Source organism: Hydractinia symbiolongicarpus, chromosome 5, assembly GCF_029227915.1.
Source record: "Hydractinia symbiolongicarpus strain clone_291-10 chromosome 5, HSymV2.1, whole genome shotgun sequence".
Classification (NCBI taxonomy): Eukaryota; Metazoa; Cnidaria; class Hydrozoa; order Anthoathecata; family Hydractiniidae; genus Hydractinia; species Hydractinia symbiolongicarpus.
Window position 1 is genome coordinate 16,930,464 of NC_079879.1, and position 26,429 is coordinate 16,956,892.

At 41.0% G+C, this 26,429-nt stretch overlaps 3 protein-coding genes across 3 annotated transcripts; 2 read left to right on the forward strand and 1 right to left on the reverse strand.

Annotated features, from left to right (window-relative positions):
* LOC130646005 (uncharacterized) lies at nucleotides 1–5,834 on the forward strand. Its single transcript, XM_057452136.1, has 2 exons — nucleotides 1–10; nucleotides 4,849–5,834. Exon 2 carries the CDS (start codon nucleotides 5,013–5,015, stop codon nucleotides 5,832–5,834), a length of 822 nt encoding a protein of 273 aa, XP_057308119.1. The 5' UTR covers nucleotides 1–10; nucleotides 4,849–5,012.
* On the forward strand, nucleotides 5,835–7,463 carry LOC130646006 (uncharacterized). The gene has a single exon (XM_057452137.1). The coding sequence runs from the start codon at nucleotides 5,835–5,837 to the stop codon at nucleotides 7,461–7,463; it is 1,629 nt and encodes a 542-aa protein (XP_057308120.1).
* A 9,748-nt stretch (nucleotides 7,464–17,211) lies between these two features.
* On the reverse strand, nucleotides 17,212–18,094 carry LOC130646007 (uncharacterized). Its single transcript, XM_057452138.1, has 2 exons — nucleotides 18,035–18,094; nucleotides 17,212–17,919 (listed from the first exon to the last, which is right to left on the reverse strand). The coding sequence occupies exons 1-2, from the start codon at nucleotides 18,092–18,094 to the stop codon at nucleotides 17,212–17,214; spliced, it is 768 nt and encodes a 255-aa protein (XP_057308121.1).
* Nucleotides 18,095–26,429: the final 8,335 nt, after the last annotated feature.

The window sequence follows — 26,429 nt, forward strand, 5'->3', positions numbered from 1 at the left end:
CTTTGTGTTTGTTTATGATCACTGTTGTATAGGCATAAGTTTTATTAAAAGACGTTGTTCCATTCTATTTCACCTGCAGAAAGTGATATTTTCTTTCAAAATCCTTAAACGGGAGGGGTTGCTAATAAACAGGGGGGGGGTGGTATTGTGACAAAACTGCTAAACGGGAGGGGTGTTAATTAGTGGAAAGGGTTGTGTTTTTTTTATAAAAATTGCAAATGGGCCCCCACTCTCCTACATCTAGCTGGCGAAGAGTACATGCAAACCCAAAACAATGTGCACCTACATATACTGGAGGCCTCAACAACAATTTATCCGTAAAATATGTCAACGGTATTCATCGTTCAGGTAAAAACATTGCGGTGTAAATCTTTTTATTCCCAAACTAGCAATGAACTGCTTTTTTCGCAATATATTTTGATACATATATGTCTTTATCAGGCAAAAAGTAAAATAATAAAACAGTTAGCATAGTAAGCATAAATTTAGACTATACATACGGAAAAATTACGTAAACACTTTCTTTTATACTACTACACACTAACCCTGGTGCCCAATCATCTTTAAGTGTTGTTTGCTTCACATGTTCTTGTTTAAAGGCAGTTGACTTCGGTCGTCTTAACGTTCAATCACCTGCGCGCTTCTCTGTGCGCCGTCAATATCAATATCAAGTTTAAAAGGGCTATGAAAAGATTCAATAGGCTCAATTCGCGCAATTTCCGATGAATGGCTTGTAATAAACTGACCATTTAAAAGGTCAAGGTGCAAGAAATCTTACACACTTTAGAACCATAGAAACATAGATGTCTGGGCAACCTGTTTAAGACTAATCATTTTTTGCGATGAAATTGCTCTTTTTATTATTTTTATTTTCTAAAATATGACGGTGGGTAAAATACATTTAATGTCAGTAAATTGAAAGTTTTTTTTTGACAAGAGAACGGAGATAACACGAGATGTATTAGTTAAAAAAATGCTCTTACTAGCTTTAAGAAGGTAATTAATGCCTCTCAAAAGATTTTAAAGACATTGTTGTTGCTTAGACTGTCTTTACGTACAATAAACTTATATGTTTTTATGCAAAAGTTCGAAGGGTATAACAAGCTAGTTCAAATAGTTAAAAGAAGTTAAGTGTTTATATCAAACAAACTGATATCAATGGATATGGATATATTAGGGACTCTTTCTGTTATTTTTAATTGTATTAATATGGTTTGTAGGTTATAACGAAAGTTGACCTAATGGTGGTGGAAAAATTTATGCTCACCGAGGAAAAAAACAACATCTTAAGGTAATACAAGATAAAAACTTCGGACGTCTAGATAGATGTATTTACTAAGTTTGCGCAAATTTAAAGCAGGTAAATGGGGCGACGAGAGATATTTTTTAAAAATATTTTTTTCAGGAAACAATTTCAAAAATGTGATGTTTAACTGTACACACGCTTTTTTATAACAATATGAAAATGCAAACCGGGCCAGGTCATTACTTTTTTTAACTTTTGTTTTTCATTTCTCTTTACTTTTCTAAACAATTGACCTATTTTTTAACCTGAAATACCAGCAAACAAACAAGATTCTTATAAAAGCGTGATACATTATAACAAAAAAAAAACAAGAAGCCCTGCGGCTTGAAGAATTCCGTCATGAGAGATTTTGAAATTTAAGGTAGACCTTGAAAATGGAGAATTATGGGGTAAACGAATATCACAATTCTCAACTATTTTTGTAACTAACCTGCAATGCTAAAATACAACTCAATATAAATAAAAAATAAAAATAAAAATTTTACATAGCTATCTCTTTAATAATAGCCGTATTTTGTCTGTCTCTGCGCGGACCCCCCGCTGAGTTAAAAAATCGTGCTACGGAAACACGAATATCAAATGCGATATATTTTTGTCCACTTTGTTGCACAAGTAGCGAGACGCACGCAGTGCGGTATAAAAAGGACAGGCGAACCCGTGGATTTTTCCACGGGCTAACGACTAGTATTCTTAAGTAACAGTACAAACTTCAACTGGATATTTTTAAAACTGATCAGGAAAATTCTGGAAAATTCAAAATACAAATCTTGTTCTGTATAAACTTGACAATTCGAATATAATAACTTCTGAACGAGCTCAATTTGAATGAATGTAGTGGTAATTGATTCAGCAATAAATACATATTAGTATTTGAATATTTCAGTGTTTAGGGCTTTAAAATTTACTCTCTTGTTGAATATTTTGCGAAAATGCTGATGGTGCATGGTTTGATAACAGCTGATCTGAAAAAGAAAGTACGTTTTAAAAATAAGAAACATGAATACAATTTTACCATAAACTGGATTAAAATCAGGTTGTTTAATTATTGTCTCTTTAACTTCTCTTTGCCTCCTTGATTTGAAAAGGGAATTTATTAAAAACATACAAACCAATGCCATGTGATGCACAAGGTATATTATATATATAAATATATGTACATAAATTTAATCAAGCTGACTTTTGATGTTTTTGTTAAACAAGTAACATGTTGAGCAGGCGATACATGATTTTGAAACCTGTGGACAATACAGGATTTATTTTGCCGAAATCGATTTATTGAAATCAACAAATTTGATTGTTTGGTATCTTTTTTTAATTCGAATTCTCGAATTTGAATTTCTTTTCGAAGAGTCTGATTAGTTTAACTTCTAAAATTTCAAATTGACAAATTGAATTTAACAAGTTGAAACAAAAAAGGGTAAACACACAATAAATTTGCGGATTTGAAAAATCGATGGTCCTTTTCGTGAGATTTTTAAAAATCAAATCTTTTCTACGAAATCTTAGAAAAATATTTTGTGATACTTTGGGTGAGTTCAAGAAAGACTTTCAAGCAAATTAGGCACTCAAGGAAAACTGATAATTAGCCAGTAACAGAATAGTTAACCATTTTTAATGGCGCCATAGCTTGGTGATTATAACTATGGCACTTTGTGCTGGAGAACGGGGTTCAATTCCCCTTGGCGGCAATGCAATATGGGTGAGTGAATGCTACCATAACCCCGGGTTAACCCAAGCCATGTGAGAGATATTGGGGAGATGGCACACTATGTTGGCTGTTGGATGCTGCAGGGAGTTGTCTGGTAGAACGGGGACTCTAATTGGGTCTGCATAGCTCAAAATGAGCATTAAATACTCTAGGACTCCCCATCTAAGCTATGGCCCATCCTGGAAATAATAGACAGGATTTGTAAGGCTGCCCATATAAAATGTACAGACATTCTATTTATCTATGCAGAATAATTATATACGGTGCGTACAATATAATTAGAGATAGAGAAATGTTCCTTCTGGCACAGTCGCGTGCGCGTACAACAGTGACGTCACAACAAATCCAGCAACCATCCAATACCATACCATGCCTGGAATTCAAGGAGTTATTCCTATTAGACAGCAATGAGTAAGGGTAAGTCCCTATAAAGTGATGACGTCATCAAAATATACAGAATAGGAGATCCAAAAGATTTTCTAGCACAATTTCCTAATAATCAACGCGCATATCAAAGGGAAATTCCCTGATCGCAATAAAAAGGGAAATAACTGTGTTAGTCAAGCAGAATGAAATCCTCTGGGAAAGTAAAAATCTATACAATAAAGATGAATACATACACCTTGAAACAATTACGTGATATCGCAAAACATCGTGGATTAACCGGATATTATAAGCTACACAAGGCTGAATCGGTTGTCCTATTGGAGAATGTACCACAGAAAATGGTCAGGCCTATAACATCAGAGGATATGGACATATTTGAGAGACAGGAGATGGCCAAGACCCGTCCAACCATCGGGGGTAAAATCAGGGAATGGTACAATTGGGTATTGCCCCCATCTGAGATGGACGTCTTCGAGAAACAGGAACTGTTGAAAAATCGTTCCGTTGTAATGGATAAGATGCAGGGATGGTACAACTGGCTTGTAGTCGCTGTTCCAAAGCCTATAAAAGAGGAGGTCAAGAGTACCTATGCGGCATTCAAACGCGGGGTGATGAGGTTCTATAACGGGACAGTCAACACAAGGCGTACACTCCATGATGAAGTAGAAAAGATATGGGGTCGGCAAAGGTACAGCTGTCGCTATGGATTATGTGAAAGAAGCCCTCAAATATAGAGGGGACTAACGATGAGTACATTAAGGTGAAGAAGGTCTTTCATAGTAATATGGCCTCAGTATTCCAGGGCAGCGATGTAGATGATGTGCTGGATAGGATGTTTGGCCAAATCAAAACAGGTGTGGAAAAGCCGGCACTACCTCAGAGCGGCTTTACGATCTCTCAAATCCTACACCTCGATGCAGATTTTCAAAAATTGAGATTAACAAGATGCTCATCATACATCGAACTACCCAAATGGATATCCTCAAGGAAGGCAATTATTAACCCGGTGAATGAGGATGAGGAGTGCTTCAAATGGGCTGTTATAGCATCCTTACATTATGAGGAGATAGGGAGGAACCCAAATCGAATATCTCAGATGAAACCCTACGTGGACCTTTATAACTGGGAGGGTACAGAGTTTCCAACCAGCACCAAGAGCATATATAAATTTGAGGCAAATAACCCCGACATTGCGGTGAATGTCTTGTATATAACGGGAAAGAAGATCAACATCCTACGCCGATCGGTGCGCAACGGACGTACTAAGGTGGTGACCCTATTGCTTATCACGGATGATAAAAAGAGACATTATACGGCTGTCAAAGGTCTATCGAGGCTCCTAGGTAAGGAGACTTCGACGAATAGGAATGCGATGCATTTTTGTCTAAACTGCCTGCAGGGCTTCCCTACAGTTGAATCGAGGGATAAGCATTATAGGTATTGCGAGGATCATGAGGTTGTTAAAATTACGATGCCAATAGAGGCTGAAAAATGGCTATACTATAGGGATGGCCAGCAGCAATTCAAGGTACCCTTTGCCATCTATGCAGACTTCGAGAGTCTGTTAGTCCCAGTAGAAGTTGCAAGAGGTAAAAAGACTAAAAAGCAAGCATGTACCATCCGGCTGGTGTACCTATAGTACCTTTGCCTACGGGTCCTCTAACAGTATACAGGGGTGAGGACTGCGTCACCCGCTTCGTTAACTATCTGGAGGACGAGGTGAAACGTCTCTACTATACCTATCCGCAGAAACCCATGAAGCCGCTAACAGAGGCTGAACGTAAACGGCATGATGAGGCATCGAAATGCCATATCTGCAGGAAACCCTTTGACGGCTGCGAAAATATTCGTAAAGTCAGGGACCATTGCCACTATACCGGGAAATATAGAGGTGCAACGCACGCAATATGCAACCTCAAATACAAGATACCCGGCCACATCCCTGTCATCTTCCACAACTTGTCGGGGTATGATGCCCATCTATTCATACGGGAATTAGGGGAAAAATACGACATACAGGACATTGGGTGCATTGCAGAGAATACAGAGAAGTACATCAGTTTCAATGTCAAAATCAAGGTACCCCTTGGAGGCATGGGATATGGTGATGGGGAAACGTATACAACAATAGAGATCAGGTTCATCGATTCCTGTCGATTCATGCCCTCAAGCCTGGACAAATTGGCAAGCAACCTCATTGGTACAAACGCCGCAGGTATGAAATGTCAACAGTGTGCAGATACCTGTCTTGAATTCCAGAGCATAGACGCCGAATATAAGGTAAGGTTTTGGTGTAAGAATTGCAACTCAAATACCACGAAGCAGCTTCATCAGGACAAGATAAAGGAAAACGTACCATCCATGGCAAAGTTCATCGACAAAGATTATACCTTCAGGCTAATGCTTCGAAAAGGCGTGCACCCCTATGAGTAAATGGATGGATGGCAGCGATTCGAAAAGTTGGAGCTGCCATCAAAGGAGGCCTTCTATAGGAAGCTGAATATGAAAGGAATCAGCAACAGGAACTATGCCTATGCGAAAGAGGTATGGAATGTCATTACCCCAGAGGGTGATAACGTTACCATGGGGGACTACAATGACATCTACCTGACCATAGACGTACTGCTATTAGCCGACGTCTTCGAGACATTTCAAGACGTCTACTTGGACAACTACAGCCTTGATCCCGCCAATTTCTACTCCGCACCTGGCTTGGCATGGAAGGCTGCACTCAAATTTACGGGGATTAAGTTAGAGCTTCTCACCGATCCCGACATGCTCCTGATGCTCGAGAAGGGTATAAGAGGAGGCATAACCCAGGCCGTACACCGGTATGCCAAAGCAAATAATAGGTACATGGGAGACCAGTATAACCTGGAGGTTGATTCCTCCTACCTACAGTACCTCGATGCGAACAACCTATACGGATGGTCGATGCGTCTAGACCTGCCCACGGATGGTTTTAAATTGGTGTGGAATGTTGAGGCATTCACCGAAAGGCGGATCGAGAAGCTCGTTGATGATAATAAGCATGGGTACATATTAGAGGTTGATATCGACTATCCCAGGGAGCTACACGACAAACATAACGAGCTGCCGTTCCTGCCCAAGCGCACGATGGTCCACAGGGTCAAGAAATTGGTGCCTAACTTGGAGCATAAACGTAGATATGTAATGCATATCAGGGCATTAAATGAGGCCATAATACATGGGCTTGAGTTCAAGAAAGTGCGCAGAGTGATCCGATTCAACCAAAAGGCATGGCTGAGGGCCTATATTGATCACAACTATACGGAATATACAAATATACGGAATCACCGCAACATCCAGCTGGTTACAAACGAGGACAAGTATACGAAACTCGTAATGAAACCGAATTTCAAGGGCGGAAGCAGGTTCAGCAAAAACCTGGTAGGCGTTGAAATTGGCAAGACCGAGGTCAAGATGAACAAGCCGGTGTATACAGGCCAGGCCATCCTGGATATGTCAAAAATGGTGATGTACGAATTCCACTACAACTACATGCAGCCCAAATATGGTAGCAAGCTGCAGCTCTGTTACATGGATACGGACTCGTTCGTATACCATATACGAACCCACGACTTTTACAGGGTCATAGCCAACGATGTTGAAGCACGTTTCGATACTAGTGCGTATAGCAAGGATGATAATAAACCTCTCCCCATGGGCAAGAATAAGAAGGTGGTAGGCTTAATGAAGGACGAATTAGGTGGCAAAATCATGACTGAATTCATCACCCTCAGGGCCAAACCCTACGCTTATAAGAGCCTCACAAAAGAAGGCAGTGGTCAAAAAGCGAAGGGCGTGAAGAGGTGTGTCACGAAAAAATCAATAACCTTCGATGATTATTGGCGGTGTCTGGAAGAGGGCGTAGATATCTACAAAACCCAAGTCTTGATTCAGAATAAGAATCACCAAATATATACCCAAAAAGTGAACAGGTTAGCCCTTAACAGGGCAGATGATAAGCGGATCGTGCAACTGGACCAGTTCAAGACGCTTGCCAGAGGCCATTACCGCCTGGCGTCTACAGGGGAATAAAATGGAGGCATGCTTACTAATCGCTATACTTCTGCCCTATACCATGATCGCATTTTGCTTCTTTCGATATAGACGTATAATAAAGATGTCGTCCGATATCGCACAAGTCTTTGACAATGCCTCTGCGGAATATAAACATGTAGAACCCCCACCCAATAAACGCAAAGCCTTGAAGGAAGCCCTACGCAAAGGCAAAGGTCACCTTTTACCAAAGAAGTGCACAAAAGGCTTCGTTGACAAGGCTCCGGAGAAGGCCATCGACAAGGTACATACCGAGTATGTACAGCGAGAACTCCAAGAAACAGGGGAAAGGATCGCAATGGCACTGTCTACTCATGTTATAAGCCTCTATGCCAGCATGATTGAGAACTTCGTGGATATCGACAGCGTTGACGAGTTACGTAGGGATATCGATGAGGATCCTATTATCCGGGATAGTATGACAGATTTGGGAATACTCGTATACTGCACTATTGGGAGGTGTTTGGCCCCGTTGCTTGTAGGAGGCTACACGGCGAGGCATATAAGCAAAAAGAAACAGGATGAGGTGGTGAGGGGGGCGGATACGGTGGAGGAGACCGTGCTATATAAACAAGAAGAGAGAGTCATTACAAAACCACCAAAGCATCCGGGGCGTGCGCTGATGAAGAAAAGGAAGGAAGAAATGAAGCAGTCAAAGACTCTTCCGGGGATAGTTCTATACAGTCGGTTCACATCTATGGGGTCGGAACTTTGGCCGTGCTTGCCATAGGAGTGGGCGTTTGGTTATTATTCTTATTCTTATTATTCTTATTCTTATTATTCTTATTCTTATTCTTATTCTTATTCTTATTCTTATTCTTATTCTTATTCTTATTCTTATTCTTATTATTCTTATTCTTATTCTTATTCTTATTCTTATTATTCTTATTCTTATTCTTATTCTTATTCTTATTCTTATTCTTATTCTTATTCTTATTCTTATTCTTATTCTTATTCTTATTCTTATTATGAATGTTTATACAGAATGGATATAATTCAGTTTTTAAAAAACTGCTCTTAATATATGTCCTGTGAAAAATAAAATTATAAAATTATATAACAGTTAAAAACATGAGTTAAAAATACTAGCTTTACAATAAGGCATAAAATAATTTATTACAGGTTAAAATAGCTTTTAGTTTTTCTTACGGAACTTGGTAAAGTATCCGATTTTCGCATTTCGATTGGCAAGTCATTATAAATCTTTGATCCCATAAATTTAAAACCAGATCTATTTACTTCAAGTCTCACTCTAGGTATTGTCAGTAAGTAATTGTTGTTTCGGGTGTTTCTACTGTGCGATCTTATCTCGAAGAAATCTTCAAAATTGCTACACTGCTTTTTCCAAGCATTTTCTGACGAGCATGACAGCATATTTCTTTATTTCATTCATAATTGGTACTTGACGTTTCTCTGTCACCTTCGCAATTCTTCTATGAAGCGATTGAAGCTTATTTTGCTGGCCGTTGGTAAGATTCAGGTTTGTAGTGCAGCAGTAAAGAAGCGTTGGCAGCAGCATTCCGACATAGATTTTAGTGATGGCATTGTTCGTTAAGTTGGATTTCAATGAGAGTAGTAAACGAAGCTTGGCAGTCATTTTCTTGTAAAGACTTATAAAGTGATGGTTCATTGACAAAGTCTGGTCGAGAACAGTCCCGTTGATTTCCAAGTTCAAGGTTGATCCGTTTTTATTCAAATTTTTGCGAGTGCCGAATATCATCGATTCGGTTTTTCCAGCCTTCAGATTTAATACAAGTTCGTTTTCAATGAAGTACCTGTCTACGTTTTTCAATTCAGCGTTGAAAGCGATCTCAAGTGGCTGGCTTGTTTTTCGTCCAATGTATAACACGGTATCGTCCGCAAAGTTTAGTACTCTAGAATGTTTCAAACAATTTTCGAAATCATTGAAGTAGATTAAAAAGAGACAGGGTCCAAGAATGGACCCCTGTGGTACACCACAGACAATGGGGTTGGGCTTAGACCATTGACCATTTACTTCACAAATCTAGGCGCGGTTAAACAAGTAGTCTGCGAACCAGTTTAGTGACAAACCTTTGACTCCATAACTTCTTAGTTTTGACAGGAGAATGGAGTGGCTTAAAGTATCGAAAGCCTTCGACAGGTCAACGTAAAGCGCACCTGTTAAATAAAGTGTGGGTAATTCGGTAGATCGTTTCTTCCTGTATCCGTTGTGGTTGGGTGTTAAAATTTCATTTTCTTCAAGATAGTTCACAAGTTGAACATAAACAGCTCTCTCCATTATTTTAGATATGACCGGTAGGATGGAGATCGGTCGATAGTTTGACATTTCGTCCATTTTCCCACCCTTGTGGAGTGGGATGACTTTCGCCAACTTCCATTCAGTTGGTATGGTGGCTGTTTTTAGCGACAAGTTAATGATGAACGATAAGGGACTTGATAACGCTGTGGCTCCGTCTTTCAAAAGTCCTGATGGTATTTGGTCATAACCTGTAGCTTTCTTGCGCTGCAACTTCTTCAGCTGACTTTCAACAAATACATTTGAAACGTAAGTGAACGCAAGAACAGAATTCGTATTTTCATTCACTTGACTTGGCTTACTCCATATAAATTCCTTTATTGGCATTGCAAGAGATTTAAGTTTATTTGCACATGGGGAAAATATGAACAAAAACTACCAGCTGTTGTTAAGTTTTCTGCAGCCGATGTACATGTGCCAGTGTTTACCGACTTCCCTTTTGTTGGAAAAATGCTTTTAATAATTTTCCAAATTTTCTTGGGTTAATTGTCCTCGATAAGGAGGTTTTTGTGAAAACTGTCCTTTGCATTTTTTTTATCATGTTATTGCATCGGTTCTTTAGGTTTTTTTATAAAGACGCCAATCAGCACTGTTGCCTGATTTTCGTGCCTTCCTCAAGACAGTATCTCTCCGAGACATAAGTCTCCTAACCTCCGTACCTAACCACGGGCACTTGCCTCCCTTCACTCTCTTTTGTATGAGCGGCGCGTGTTTATCGATTACGGTTAACAAAATATTTTTAAAATAACTCCACGTACTAATTACATCAGTCAATGTGTACAAATGCTTCCAATTTTGTTTTTTTAATTCTTTTAAAAAATCATCATGGTTTTAGTTGGTATAATTACGACAAGTAATTACTTTTGGTGGAAGTTTTTGACCAGTGTGTCTTCGAACGCAAGCGACGCAATAGTGATCGCCAATACTCAAGGGTATAACTTTTGTGGAACGAATTAGCGAGTGATTGTTTGTATAAATCAAATCTATAAGGGTGCTTGATTCTCTTGTTGTTCTCGTAGCCGCTGTTACCAACTGTTTAAATCCCTGGACAGCCATTAGCTATTTAAACTCTGAATGATCATTTTTATTTTTAGAGTTAACATTAAAATCGCCCATAACGATAACTTCTAGCGATAGGTCGTTAACGTATATTGAAAATATTCTTTCCACTTCTTGTGTAAGTGAAGTGAATTGTCTGGGGGTCGGTACATACAGCAAATTAGATAATGTTTCGCTTTTTCCGAGCATATTTCGATCCAAATGTTTTCTAAAAATTCACATTCAAGGTCTTCTCGTCGCGTCCAGTTTATATTCTCCGATACGTATATAGCAACACCTCCTTCTAGGCCAGTTTTCGTCTCTTTTCTACAAACTGGAACCCCGGAATACAAAACAAGTTATCACTTTTGTGTACAATATGTGTCTCTGAGAGAGATAAAATTGAGTTTTTCTCTCCCGAAAATAAAGCCGTAAGATTTGGTAAACAATTTGTCAAACCTCTACAGTTTTGGTGAAATAACTCTACTCCTTTTCTGAAAGTAAAATCTGTTAATCTACCAACATTTCCATCGGCTTGTGGTCCCGGTCACGCTTCAATATCTCCTGCTATCAATAAAAGTAGCGGTAAAAACAAACTGCGTTTTACGTAAGCTAAATTCTTGCTCTTTTGATACTGCCATTAACAACCAAAAGAAATTGCAGCATTCACTCGTGTTAGATTTGTTGAAACTTCACTATTTGTGAACAGTGGCTTCTTTACAAGTATACCAATAATTAAAACAACAAGAATCTTTGTCAAGAGCTAACTTGCGTCCGCTCTGACCGCCATCATGTAGGTATATGTTTAGCAGGGGTAAAAACAAATCCCAAAATCCCGCACCAGCAACCCATCCAGAGCCCCAGCAACATAGGAAACAGGGCAAAACCCAACCAAATATCGTTATTTTCAATATGCAGTAATAATAATAAATGAGTGCAAGCAACGTAACGCCGAAGGAAAAGGAAATTTTGGATATGTTGTACGAGTCGGTCGTGGACCTTGGTTTCACCTTTGCCTATGCTATGGCAGGTAAAAAATTGTTGGGTATAACAAGGCCATCTACAAAAATGGAGAAGACTAACGACGTTCTCAAAATGGTTGCCTCTTTTGCAGCAGGCCGGGCGAGTCGTGAAATTGCCGTCTCCAAAGGATGGCTCCCCGCAAGTATAGTGCCGAAGTCTAAATAGAGCGTAAGATATTATTTCTATATCTCAATGAGATATAGAAATCTGGAAGAGGCCAAAAATCGTTCCATGTGTTCAAAATCTCTCCCCCTAAACCAGTTAAAGGCAAAAGGGAAAAGGAGGTCAACTAACGAGTACATGCATTCCCTGCCTTGATCTTAAGAAGATTTCAAAGAGTCACACCAGACGTCGTATCTATATGCAACCCTTGCATGAGTTAATAATTATACTTCAGGACCATATTCAGGCCCAGTTTTCCGAAAGCTACACCTGGGAAAATTTTTAAAGGCATGTACATAGCAAGGTACGCTTCAGATACCAGGAGACCTTTAATTCTCCAACGCTTGTCGATGTCGCTAAGGCATTACAGCGGGCTCAATATGCAACATTAAATGGACACCAGATGTTGTAGAGGATGCAAAAAGCTATTACCTCCAGATAAGCCCAAAATCAGGGGTAATAGCCTAACAAAAAGTTGCATGGGCTGCCTGGCCAAAGCGAAGGAGAGGTGGGATGTCAAAAATAAGGACATCGAAGACATTACCATGAAATAGACCCCCTTGCCATTGATAGTGAAATTAGAGGGTTTCAACAGTAGGGTGATAATTACCTGATTCTCTATACCTTATTGACATACAACATTATACCCCGGTACGCCGAACTTATCAGGGATAGCCCAGAAAAAGGAACTAAATGTTAAAAGGTATCGAAATGCATTGCAATGCCTGCAAGGTAAATTAAGGTATACCCCACCACCCCTCGAATGCCAGGCTCAAAATACCAAGCTGCCCCGCCTGTCGAGGATCCTTGGAAAACAAGCATGGGGGCGTGTTAATATGTTTGGCATGTGCCGCCCTGTACCCCAAAATTCACGACAGGAAGTGGTCAAACTATTGAAATAAAATGTTGGATGTCGTGAGAGATCCGCATATGGCAATCTTCACAGGCCTACTTCTTGTGGAAAAACGCAACGTGTCCTGAACCTCCTCGAGCATGAATATAAAAAGCATTATCACAATATCATATTTTTATGCTCTACCATAAGGTGGAATAAGACATACTTAGAGAGGGCACCGCTATGGCGTGACGAATACGTGTTCCTTATAGACCCTGGAAATGAGTTGTTTGAATGGATAACAAAATTGTCCTCATTGTTGGCAGGTGAGGAGAGTCTTTTCATAGTCGACGATGTCATAGCTGACGAAGGCCTCGATAAGCGTCGACAATCACTATTTGAGCTTGCTATCAATGGCAGGCATCGCAAACATAGTTTGTGGCTCTTAACGCAGTCATATACTGCCCTCCCTAAAAATTTGAGGAGGCAGAAGAAGGCCCTGTTTTTATGGTACCCACATGAACGCAGCGACATGAGGCTAATCGATGAAGAGACGAACATGATCACAGACTGAGATCAAATTTAAAACTGCATTGAAAAAATCCAAGCATGCATGCTTGTATGTGAGATTGGAACACCCTAGGACTTGCAGAGTTCTTGAAATACGAACAATCTACCCGAAGATATGACAAAAAAGATGTCATCTCAAAAGCTTTTTACGGCACTTGTCCCACATGTAGAAATCAAATACGACAAGCAAAATCAACCTCTGTTCAAGCGCGCTGACTTGGGGAGGCTTTTAGGTATTTCAAATGTTAGGCAGTATGGTCTTGGTCGCCGTATGACAATATCAAGGGCGGAAATAGTAGGGTCCGAGGGGGCATCTCCCATGGTCCCCCGATCAGGTATGCTAGGAGGAGGGAAAAATGGGCATGACGTCTTGTCACACTCGAGAGCACCTTGGAAATTGTGCGCAAGTCAAAAAAGTCTAAAGCAGTGGGGCTAATCAAATGGCTGGCCAGGGCAGGTAGGTGTCCAAAAACTACAAGATTTAATTAAAGAACAGCGTCAAGCCCTGGAGGACAGCGATAGGGCACTGGCAATACTCAGTGATGAAATTGAGGATAGGGACAACCAACTCCTGGCACTCGGGGATGAACTCGAGGATAGGGATGAAAAACTTAGTGCCTTAAAAAAGACAACTCGGAACTACGGCATAGACATGTTCCACACCAATATCAATATGATACTGTGCTATTTGTGGCTGATAAAAAAGATCCCCACGGGCATGGAAAAAAAGGTATACATAAGCACTATATGATCCGATGTCAGCGTAAGCAACTCAGCACAAGAATAAGCACCTTAAGGGCAATGTACCCTGAGATGACTGTAAGGAAACCGGAATGCGACGATCCGAATGCCGTACATGCCTTGTGCCGATTCAGGGACGATACCCTGGGCACCGAGAATTGTTACCTAAATCACTTCACGCTACCCGACGGTGATACATGAGTCTATTCGAGGGAATGTTTGACATTGATATGTCGTAAGTATACACTAATTTTTACTACTTCTGCGGGGTAGTAAAAATTATATGCAAAAGTGAGGCATCTCCAATGGCCCCCCTCTATTGACCGGTGTGGCTTCAAGATATAAGGTACTGAAATATCAAAAAAGATGGAAACCTATCTACAAAGGAATCAATTACAATCAACTACAATATTCAGATACCTGTGCTACATTGCTGTATACAGGCAGGATCAGTAACCGGTTATTGCCCTACCTGCCTGGAAAATTTTAAATATCGAGATGGGGTATACTACGAGGGGTTTAAAAATAAAACCGACGAATAGCTTTTAAACAGGGTAGCGTCGGACGAAAAAGCAATGGGGTACATTTGTAAGAAGCGAGATTGACGAGGATTTAGAGGATGATGCTGAACGCCTAGGGCTCTATATCGTTGCGGCTAAAGAGAACAACTATGGCGCACTCTGTTACCAGGTCATTAAGGATAGGGATTTGAAGCTATCGGATTTGGCTGATATATCAATAATAGGCAATATACTCTCCCATACCGGATAGACGTCTAGTTGATATTGATTTGGAAAATGAACCCAATGTCATCAAAGGTATTGTCTATGGATACCCGTTCTATACCCTACATCCTTTGGATTATCTACGAGATCCGAATGATGATGAGGATGACGGGGATGAGAATGAGAATGAGGATGACGAAATAGATTTGGATGACCTAGGGGAACTCGTGAAAAATTTTTACCATTCCTTGATAACATCCGGCGGTACTTGAACTTCCTCAGAAATTAGCATGAGCTCTTCTGACACGAAGCTACGATACAGGACCGTCCTTCAAATAGTATAAAACGCGGCTATCTGCTACAATGCAATCCAACCTGTAAGTATGTTTGCTGTAAAGGCGTCAGTTGCGCGTCTTTTAGAGTCACCATGCTCCTCCCCGGGTTGTAGGAGGTACAAGTACAGCCCATTCTCGGGCAGGGGCTTCTCTTCAGGATATTGCTGACTTTTTGCAAGTGGGACATCTTTGAGCTTGATGCCCTTGCCAGGTTTCATTTTAATCATAGTGGTCTTGGTATTGTTTAGGCTTTTGACGATGGTATACAGGTGCCTGACCCAAATGGTACTAGGCTCGCCAGAGACTAGCTCTTGTGCATACTGGGGCTTGAATATTCTTTCGGCAAGTACCTTGTTGTAAGATTCCACGAAGGCCGTGAATGTATATTGGTACTTGGTGGTGGCCCTCTTAATTTCAACCCCCTTATCCTCCAACAGCTTGGTTACATTTGACTTGAATTCAGAACCATTGTCACACTGAAAAATCTTGGGGTATCGTAAGGGTCCCGCTTTGTAAATATCTTTGAGCATGTCAGCGACTTCGCTAGTTTTTTTTGGTGCGCAACGGCCTTGCTACTTTGTATCTCGAGGCAACGTCAATACCCGTGAGAATATATTTGTACGTATTGCCATACAGACGATCGTGGGGCATGTACAATAGATCAAACTGATGCATCTCATTGGGTGTTGTGATGGTAAAATGGGGGTAGTCAATACGCTTCGGGCCGCGAATGTGTCTCAACCACAGGAGTTGACGGGACAACCAATGAGTAACCTTTTTTCGGATAGGCCGGCTCCTGAAGTGAGTAACCTGATAGCTTTGCGGCCGGTCCACAGATGTTCCGGGGTGTAGTAGAAATTGCCAAACTTTTCAGCTTCTTCCTCTGTAACGATATGTGGTGTTTCCTCTGACATGTCTTTATTATATGTCAGAAAAACGTTCCTATAGGTATTTGTAGGCCACAAAGCCCAGTAGAGATAGGGAGCCAAGGACGAATGTTAACTCACCATCTTGCTGCTGCTTGGAGGGTACGTAAAAATCCTTCAATTGCGGGGCTTTTTTGTCCGAGGCCATATAGAATTTATACATGTCGTCATCGAGTTCACGAAGGCTCTTACCCGCCCTGAGCTGCATCTCTCTTTGTTCGTTGAACCAGTCCAATTTAGCCTGCCGTTTCCGTATCCACTCTGCTTGAGCTGCATTAAACTTTTCAATGGCTTCGTCGTGTCTTTTTCGTTCGGCCTCGCCATGTCCTGCCAGTTTACTAAATAGAAAATTAGTATTGTCACCATGTCTCTTTATTCTGAGACGCACCGATTGCCCTTTGACATGTTTTCGCTTGCCCAAATGGGTTGGGTGTTGGTGTAATGTAGTCTTTTTGCTACCTCAACAAGCGATAGAGCATCCCCATTTTCCCGATATTTAAGCGGGATTTTGTGATCTACATGCCACTCTCCATAATTATCCCATGTCATCCCATCGGAAAGCTGGGCTTCAATATGGGCCCGCAGCGTAGCCATGTCGCAACCGAGATATTCCTGGGAGATGAGCTCCTTGTTTCCCTTTAGAGCCTTGTGGGCTCGGCCGCGTACATTATGGGCAAGATGCCCGGCAGGATCATGAATTTGACAGGTGGATCTCAGTTTTCAAATTTGACTACCGCCACACTCTTTACATTGGGATCTCTGCCTTGAATACTGACTGCCCTTGCATTCTTTACACTCCTTGCAATAGGCCCTCCCCCTTTCATATTTGCAAATCTGACTCCCCTTACATTCTTTGCACTGACCCCTCCGCCTACCATGGGGCACTTTGTACGCTCCTTTGACGCCTTCGCTTTATCCAGGCAGCATATGCACATTTTTGTCCGTTGACCGTTGCGCTTGATCCTGAAATTTTCTAAAGATAAAGAGTGTTTACAGTTTGAACACTTACATTTTCCATCCATATTGATTTGTATTTGCCCCTTGGGACAAACACAAATTGTGGTCTACTAATATTCCACAGAATAAAACCGTATTTATTCCGGCTGTTTGCCCTTCTTGCATTCTTTGCAGCAAGCCCTCTGCTTTCCATGGGGGCCTATTTGACTGCCTTTACAGTCCTTACAATAGGCCCTCCTTTTCTCATGCCGGCATATATCTCTACCACCGCATCCTTTACATTGGCATCTCCTACCATGGGGGCATATCTGACTGCCCTTACACTCTTTGCAATAGGCCCCCACCCTACCATTGGAACACCTATTGCGTTCTCGTGACGCCTTCTTTTTATCCAGGCAGCATATACAACTTGTTGCCGTCCTTTCAATTTTCAACACCCTAAATTCATCTAGGACCAACACTTTTTTACAATTTGGGCTGCTCTTGGTTCCCTCCAAGTGTTTGCTCTTCTTGCATTCCTTGCAGCGATACCTCAATTTCTCATGTTCACATATCTGACTGCCCTTGCACTCCTTGCACTTGGCCCTCATCCTTAGATGTTTGCAAATCTGACTGCCCTTACAGTCTATGCAGCAAGCCCTCTGTCTCTCATGGGGACAAATCTGACTGCCCTTACATTCCTTACAATAGACCCTCACCCTTTCATGGTAGCATATTTGATTTCCCCCAAAGTCTTTACACTGCTCCATCCGCTTACCATGAGGGCATTTGTTTTTGGCACGCCGCTGTTTCTTTTTATCCAGGCATTTGATGCATGCCTTTGTAGCTTGGCCATTTTCCACACCCTAAATGCATCCAGGGCCTACACTTTTTTACAATTTGGGCATCTCTTGTTTTCTTCCAAATTGATTTGTATTTGCCTCTGAGGACAAACAAAAATTGTTGTCACTAATATTCCACATTGTGGAATCTACCATCAAGTACTTTGAGCTGGGCGTCTTGCAGGGGTAGACAAGGCATCTGAAATCACCGGTTCCGTCGGCCTTTTTTGACATGTGCAATGTTATTCCATCGCTCAGCCTTTGCAGGGGCCTTCCACTACCATGTAGCGGATTATCGTTGGATGCTCTGAAGTCGACAAAGAGCGTGTACCGTTCGTTAAAGAATGGCCAATCGTGACGTTTGAGTCGTGGCTACCGAAAATATTCACGATATGTTCGAGGTGATTCTTAGGGAGCATGGCATGAGAGTACAACTCATTAGGCTCTTCCTCAACAGTGACGCTAATCTTCTCAATTCTTGGATTGTAGAACACCTCGTTTACGCCGGCGTAAGCCTTAACCTTCCCGGGATCTATGAAGAGTAGCAACACACCTTTCAAACTCATCGCTGGGGTGTCAATTTGGAGGTTATATGAGGTATCTTCTTTTTTCATAGTGACAACCTTGCTACGGGGCATCCTTTCGTAGGGCAGGGCCAATCTCGCATACCTTGACATCATAGCGCTCGCGAGGCCTTCATGGGTAATCTTGTCAAATTCCAGCCTAATGTTGGTGATCTTGTACGCAGCATCAGCTGCCTTGGCTGCCGTAGACCCCGAGGCTGCTGACCCTGCATCCTTGATCACGTCACCGTAAGACGTGAAATGTATTACTAATTGGAGGCGGTCATATAAACCTGCCGCATAAAAGGGTAAATCTCTCGTCAACTCAATCATTTTTCCCAAGGGTATGCAGAAGGTGTTACCATACGCCGCCACGATTGCCTTCTCCTCATCGGTACCTACATGATCACTAGCTTTGACCTGTAGGGTTCTGATCGTTCCATCATTTGGGTTGATGCCTTCGAGGATGAGGTTGTTGTCCCTATCAAATTTTGGCAGCCAGAGGTCCCTATAGACCGCCAGGGTATTGTAAACCGATAAATTCTGAATTTCGTTACCATTCAAAGTGATGCGTAGACTTTGTACCAGGGTTTTTCAAATGTTACTGACAATGGTACGTTTTGTATTGGTCCCCGTCAGCGTCAGGTCAAAAAAAGCTTGAGACTGCCGGGAAAGATGACATCATTCTCGGGCATATTAAGTATATCCACATACAGATCCTCGTTCTGGTTTATCGTACTTGGTATGTGGCTTATCTGGACCCTTCGTTTTTGTCCCTTGATACCAAAGAGTCGCTTCATCTCTGCATATGGGTCTAGCGTCGTTCCAAATGCAGTCATGGTTATTATATATAGGGAAATCTTTAAATAAAGATGCCAACTAATCCGGTACTTGTACCTGACATTGATATTGATGATGACGAGGAGGATGAGGGCCATCCGGATAAACCTGATGATACTTCGTCAAAACTCCCCGGAACACCAAAACTCCCTGGAACGCCGGGGCCTTCAACAGAACAACAGCAGGGGGGGGGGCACGCTTTCAGGGCAGAGGCAAAAGCTACTAAAATCAAAGATCGACGGCCTTTACGGTCGTCTTACGGAGAAGTTGGGGTTCCAGCCTAATGCGAGATATTATGATGCCTTCAGGGAGGATAAAGGGATCAACTAATTGTTAAGAAGATAGTGAGAAGGAAAAAAACGTTCAAGGAAATAGTGGTTACGAATCAAGATGGTAGCCTAAAAACCGTTGGTCAGATACAAATGTTGCTAGGTAGTAATCGCCTGCAAACCCTGGGTTTTGTCGACTATGTTACACCCAACAAAGGTGGTTAATTCAGGGCCCAGAACGTCTTGAAACGGTATAATAAAATAAAGGAGGAGGCCGAGGCTGAACATATTGAGATGGAATCGTTAGAGGATATTGATGAATTTGTAGATGCCACGGAGAGCCTTATGCAAGACGCTTCGTTTGCCGGGCCTGGTGAAGGTGGCATCACCCCACGTGAAAGAAGGGGACTTGACCTCGAGCTTCAGACATTGAGGGGTAACTTGAAAAGCCTGAAAAACAAGACGATCCTATACGACAGCGAAATTTAACAAGGCAGAGGGCAGGGTGAAAGATCTTGAGAAGCAGAAGGTTGGGGCGGACGAAGGACAGCAAGCTAACCTTGAGAGGGAAATTGAAAAGGCGAAGAAAGAGATTAAGGATCTAAACGATAAAAAGAAGTCCATAGGGGAAGCACATGGCATACTATCCACCGACATATACCCCCAGCTGGGACACATCAAAGATACGCTGTTGAAAATCGCTAAAGATAACACAACTCTGCTGGAGAAGCTAAAGATACTCTTCAAAGAGCAGGGTATAACTATAGCGAGCATCGTCTCTGCTATTGGTCTATTGATAAGCACCATTGTACTCTCCGCTACCGGGGGAAGCGCCGGGGGTGCTAAGGGAGGAAGTGCCGCAGCGGGTGGGGACAGGGTATGAGGAAATAGAGATCTGATTTTTTAGCCATATATATGCAAGGATGAGGCTGTCGTTATTAATGCGGTCTTGGTATCCTCATGTTGATTTTGTGAGGTTGTTCAGGTATGGTAGGTGGTATGATATGTTTTGGAGGCATGGGCGGTATAGCCCGTATGGTATGATCGGGAGTATGTATGGGAGGTGTAATATGTGTTGTATGTCTGGGGGTGATTTGGCATCCGTCAAATGTTCGATAGTATGCTTTGCGGGTGTGGTCGGTATGGTATGCATAGGAGGTGCGGCATGTCGCACAATAGGTTTGTTATTCAAGTCAAGTCGGATGCCTATGGTTGCGTTGGCTGGTGCAATCAAAATATTATTATTGCACACGACAATTTTTCCTATGGGCAGGTTCATGTCGGAAGGCAACATGTAAGTGCCGTGCATGACGGCGAAGTTCACCGGGGTCCGGGCACATTGTAGTACTTTTTGAAATTCCCTAATATCTCGACTTACATTCTCCTGACGTTGTACCATGGCCTCGAACTTCTGCAGTAGAATCTGCCTTGCCGTGTAATTGTCTGCGTCGGAGCCGACCAAGGATGGTTTGGCCCCTGCTTGCGATCATAGCAATAAGACCACGTAAACCATGATACTCTTGCTTAGCTTGGTCAGAACTTCAGATGTTAGGCCTTGACTTGTAGGCATGATAAATTTCGCCCAATCCCCGTCAACCTGGGGCCACCATCCGCCATTCGTTAATGATGACATGAAATTTGTAGAGGCTATTGGTGTTGGCACCATACTCACGGCACATCTGGGCGTATCCGGAGGTTGAGTAGGGGTTTTTGTACTGAGAAGAGCCATCGTCATAGGGCATTGGTACCTTCATCCTTGCTAGGATACGACGCATGTGGTAATAGGCATGGAATTTGAAGATTGAGTTTTTAAAGAGTACGGAACCCGTCATGTGCTTGTCACAGATGCCAAGGGTTGTTGTTGCACAATGGGTAGCGAAGTTCACCTGGATATTCCAATAGTCCAGCGCTTGCCCTTTCCATCCCATTTGAACTGGGTCATGAAGGTAAGTTGTTGAAACTTTTATGGCATACTTGGTAAACTTAGGGAATACCACGGAGATATGGGAGTCCGTACTCACGTACAGGTTCTGGTGCTTAGGATTTGTAATACCATGTGGCCATTCTCCCCTGTTACTTTTGTACTTTGAATTGGGGTTATATGAGTATATATTCATCTTTGTTTTAAAACAAAAGGTTGAAACAGCTCTATATTACAGATATCGAGAAGCCTACGATACTTGAGGACTACCTTGGACAGGACACCCGTATAGCTCTGAAATCCATCAGTATTCAACCCGGATGGTTGAACCTGTATAGCAACAACGACATCACGATCCGGAAAGTGGGACCCGATCAGAGGGTGACCGGGATCGAGATTATGAACGGCCTGTACAAGACCGAGGATATCGCGATAAGATTAAATTGTTCGTCCTTAAAAATGGCTACTGCAGGCTGTGTGTCAGCGATGGCTATACGGTGGTGATTCATCGACTATTGCAGGAGCTTTTTGGCCTGCCCTACGACCCTAGTAGGAAGTATTATACGAAGAGTGGCCACGACGCTTTATACAGAACCGATACTTACCAAAGATTGAGACTCGTTTGTCCGCAGTTGAATGAACACGACTGCCTGCTTGATGGCAAAAAGTCCAAAATTCTGGCGTTACTTCCCACCAAAGAATTGAACGCCTGGGGAGATATGTTGACCTGGTCCTGGGACACTCCTGTTTACCTTCCACTGAAGGGCTCTACGGACCGTCTAGAGTTTATGTTAACAGACGTATATCACCATGAAAAGAACGTTACGTTCATTGGCCTTACGATTCAAATCCTCATAGAATAAAGATGTCGGATATCAGCAAACTATACCCAAGTTTGCCGAGTGCGCCTACACAAAGCGTCGAACAGGATGAAGGACAGGTCTTTAGGCTTAAAAAAATCGAGGAAATAGAACAATATCTCCGGGATGAAATAAAGGAGCGGAATAGACTCGCCAAGAAATTCAAGATGCATAACATGTGGGTACGCTTCTGTGACTACGGACTTCTTGACGTGAGTGTGATTACGTTAGGGCTAGGGATTGGAGCAATGGCCTCCGGCTTGGGGGTCCCCCTGGCCTGTACCATGGGAAGGCTCGCGATTGCAGCCGGAATAGGACAAACGGGTCTCCGGAACGCGTCAAAAAGGCTCCGTGTTAAATCCAAAAAACATGAGGGTATTAGGCTGCTCGCGGAAGCGAAATTAAACTCTATCGACGACCTGATCAGCAAGGCAATGGGGAATGGTGTGATTAGCAACTATCAGTATAGCCTGATTAGCCGTGAAAAGGAGAGGTATATGCTACTGAAAGAACAGATGCGACAGCGGTTTAAGAGGATTTTGGATAGTATTAACGAACAAGAGCGTGCCCAGCTAGTTGCCAGGGGTAGGGAAGAAGGCAGGCAAGACGTTTTAAAAAAACTTCAATCTGTGCAGTATGTAAGTGGTACCTAGAGTCACCACCTGAGTATAAGCCTTAATTTGTATATATTTTATAGGTCCTGTATAAGCTATAAAATATATGGTTTTTAATCCTCACCTAACAGCCATTCTTTTTTAAAGTCCTTATACCGGCATTCTGTGATGTGTGCCTGAGGGTAGTAGTTTTTGCCTTGCACATATACCGATGAAATGGCTAGGATGGCACTGGCTTGGCAGGGCTCATCGTAGGGTATCGGCATGCCGTAAAATTTGGTCGTGATCGCGTCCTTGTAATATTTGATTTTAGCGTTCACATAGCGGTCCTTTTTCACGGGCTGTGTCGTCAATTGCTTAGATATCAACCCTTCAATCCTGGACCAGATTTGACGATATTTTGCAACCTAATCAGGGTACTCTTCGAAATCGAGACTCATTGCCGGTACTGTATTGGCATTATACCTAGTGACCCCATACGCGGACCAGATTTTTGGTGTTTTTACCCTGAGGGCTACTACAAGGTCTCGTGTATGGTAGCCTATAATATACTGTTCATCCTTACCCCCATTGGCAGGAATTGGATCCAACACCGTCAGATAGTGCACATTGATATCGTCGATGTCTGTAAAAGTAGAAGCAAATGAGTAGAATAATTTAGGGCTGACAAGCTCATTCTCAAATTGTAGCATGTTGTTTATTGTATATTTTGAACGACTGCAGAGAATTGCATGTCATTGTACATACGCAACCTCCTCCGTTATATGTGATATATTCGTGATAGCAGTACCAGCATAACATTTTACCATTTACCATGAACCTACGTCCGCAGGTACATCAATCATACGCATCGAGTACCCTTTCACAGTCGTTACATTGTTCCATTTATTTATTACAGTTACAAGAACGATCATCCTCCAGGTCATCGAGACGTTCCCATAGGTCTTGAATTCTCTGCCTATTATACTTCATCCTCTCTGATTCTTGTACACATGCTAGGGCTATAAGTGGCAGAGAGAGATCAGTGCCGGTCAGGAAGGTCATGAATATCATAGTTTTAAAGTTATTGGATTTTGATTCACAGTTAATGCACATTTATTATATAACCTCGTTACACATATTTGAGCACCAGGGCTCCTTTTCAACAGCCTTGTTGCACATGTCCTGCGTCTTGAAACAACTCATTTATTATGGTAGTATATTTACAACACCTGTTGTGAAATAACCGCCTAAGCCAACCCCCGTTGATTATTTTGAAATTGTACTAGAAAATTTTTTGGATCTCCTATTCTGTGTATTTTGATGACGTCATCACTTTATAGGGACTTACCCTTACTCATTGCTGTTTAATAGGAATAACTCCTTGAATTCCATGGCTAGGTATTGCATGGTTGCTGGATTTGTTGTGACGTCACTGTTGTACGCGCACGCGACTGTGCCAGAAGGAACATTTCTCTATGTCTATTAGCCGCTCATACAGCTACTTATATGACATGTATCTTTTTACTTAAAATTCCACTTTTCTTCGTTATGGATCTCCCCATATCCATCTATATTTATATAAATCCACACAAAGTTGTGCTTCAATTAAAACCAAGAAAAGGAACAAGAAACGATTATGCAAAAAGTTATAATTTTACCATAGCTAGCAGTATAATGTCGTATATATATATTATTAAACAACAAAACTATTTTAATTTCAAGAAAAAGCATGGAAAAGACGCAGTTGGCTGCAACCTCGTTCCCAGGGCATTTTGCCTTGTTGATAAGTTGATAGCGGCGAAAAGGCCCTGGAACAGGCTGGTCACATGATCTCTTATGATTTATGATAATTATACCAAAAAAATGATTTATAAACAGTTCTTGCCCCCCGCGCGAGAGTTTTACGTAAACTAAACAAGAGTACAACAAACATGGCGGTCGATTTATTTTGTGGAGTGGATAAAAATACTAGCTAAGGTTTAGCATCGACTTTAGAGAGAGGCTCGTTTTTGAGGAATATATTAAAAAAAGATACCATTGTTAGTTCAACATGATATAAAGCAAATTTATCTCGATAATTAAATTGATATATATGCGATGTTTGTCTTTTCCTGCAGAACTACTGGTAGTTAGCTAGCTAGAGCGTATACCGTCTAAATTACGTGATCATTTAACTAATAGCTAGTAGCCACATATATCGGTGTTGTTAAAGCCATTACCCTACTTGGGTACAAAACTCAATGTTGTTAGTCAATGTTTGAGGGTTTTTTTATAAATATTTTGATGACAAGCTTGCTGTGTCCTCCTTAAATCTTATGTGAGCGAATTAGCTAAATTATCTGTCACATTTCTAAGAAACATTTTGTTGGCTGAAAATTTTGTAGCTAACTTTCATCGTGATTTGTGTTGTTTATAATTCCCTAACCTCTTACGCAAACCGGTAGGCAAAAAATCAGACATTCCAAATATATATATCAGACATTCCAAATATATATATATATATATATATATATATATATATATATATATATATATATATATATATATATATATATATATATATATATATATATATATATATAGATATATATATATATATATATATATATATATATATATATATATATATATATATATATATATATATATATATATATATATATATATATATATATATATATATATATATATATATATATATATATCTTGCATATAGTTTAGATTTAGAACACAAACAGTACACAAGTTTTTAACCATAATTTGGCTTTCTTCACCTAAGGTCTGCATTTTTTTGCCTGCCGATTTTCTGATTTTTTTGACCATGCACAAGAGTCTTTAAAAAATGTAATGTAATATGACGAGCTTATTTGATATATTAACCAGGCCCATGGAATGTACATTAAGTGAGGCACTTGAATGTAACCGGTATTGTGCTTTTTTTGGCACTGCCTTTTTAACGAAGAAAGCTCTTACAAATTTGTCATACAAATTTTATTCCTATTCACCTATATACTTAAGGATAGATATAAAGAATGATTTTGTATTAGCTATACTTTCTAGGTTTCAGAATTTGAGCAATTTAAAGGAGGCTGATAAGGGTTTTGTAACAAAACCTCTAAATTTGACTAAATATGAACAAACAAGTAAGGTTTTTGAACAAATTAATTCTTCTAACGCCAATAAATGTCCTATATTTATTCTAGGCTAGTGATTGATTATGCTCCACCAGCATATTTTTACATATTGTGGCAAGTACAATTGGCATTTTTGGAATTATTACCCCGCACGTATATAATAAACCAGCTTTAACTGAACCTATTATTTATATCGTTTAATGATATCAAATATTGTCCCTTTTACAAAATAAGATTTTGCAAAATCTCTAAATATGAATCTGCAAAAATAATCCATAAATTTAGCACTACAACCTGTCATTCTTAGTTTTGATTTTAAAAATAGTTAAACTCACACATAAAAACTCATCA

Bases quoted from the DNA above. Each gene is read 5' to 3' on its own strand.
- LOC130646006 (XM_057452137.1), top strand. From the start codon at position 5,835: ATGGATGGATGGCAGCGATTCGAAAAGTTGGAGCTGCCATCAAAGGAG.
- LOC130646007 (XM_057452138.1), bottom strand. From the start codon at position 18,094: ATGCCTTGTCTACCCCTGCAAGACGCCCAGCTCAAAGTACTTGATGGT. The intron at 17,920-18,034 runs GTGGAATATTAG...GGATGCATTTAG, and splicing joins TTGATGGTAGATTCCACAAT to GGTGTGGAAAATGGCCAAGC.
- LOC130646005 (XM_057452136.1), top strand. From the start codon at position 5,013: ATGTACCATCCGGCTGGTGTACCTATAGTACCTTTGCCTACGGGTCCT.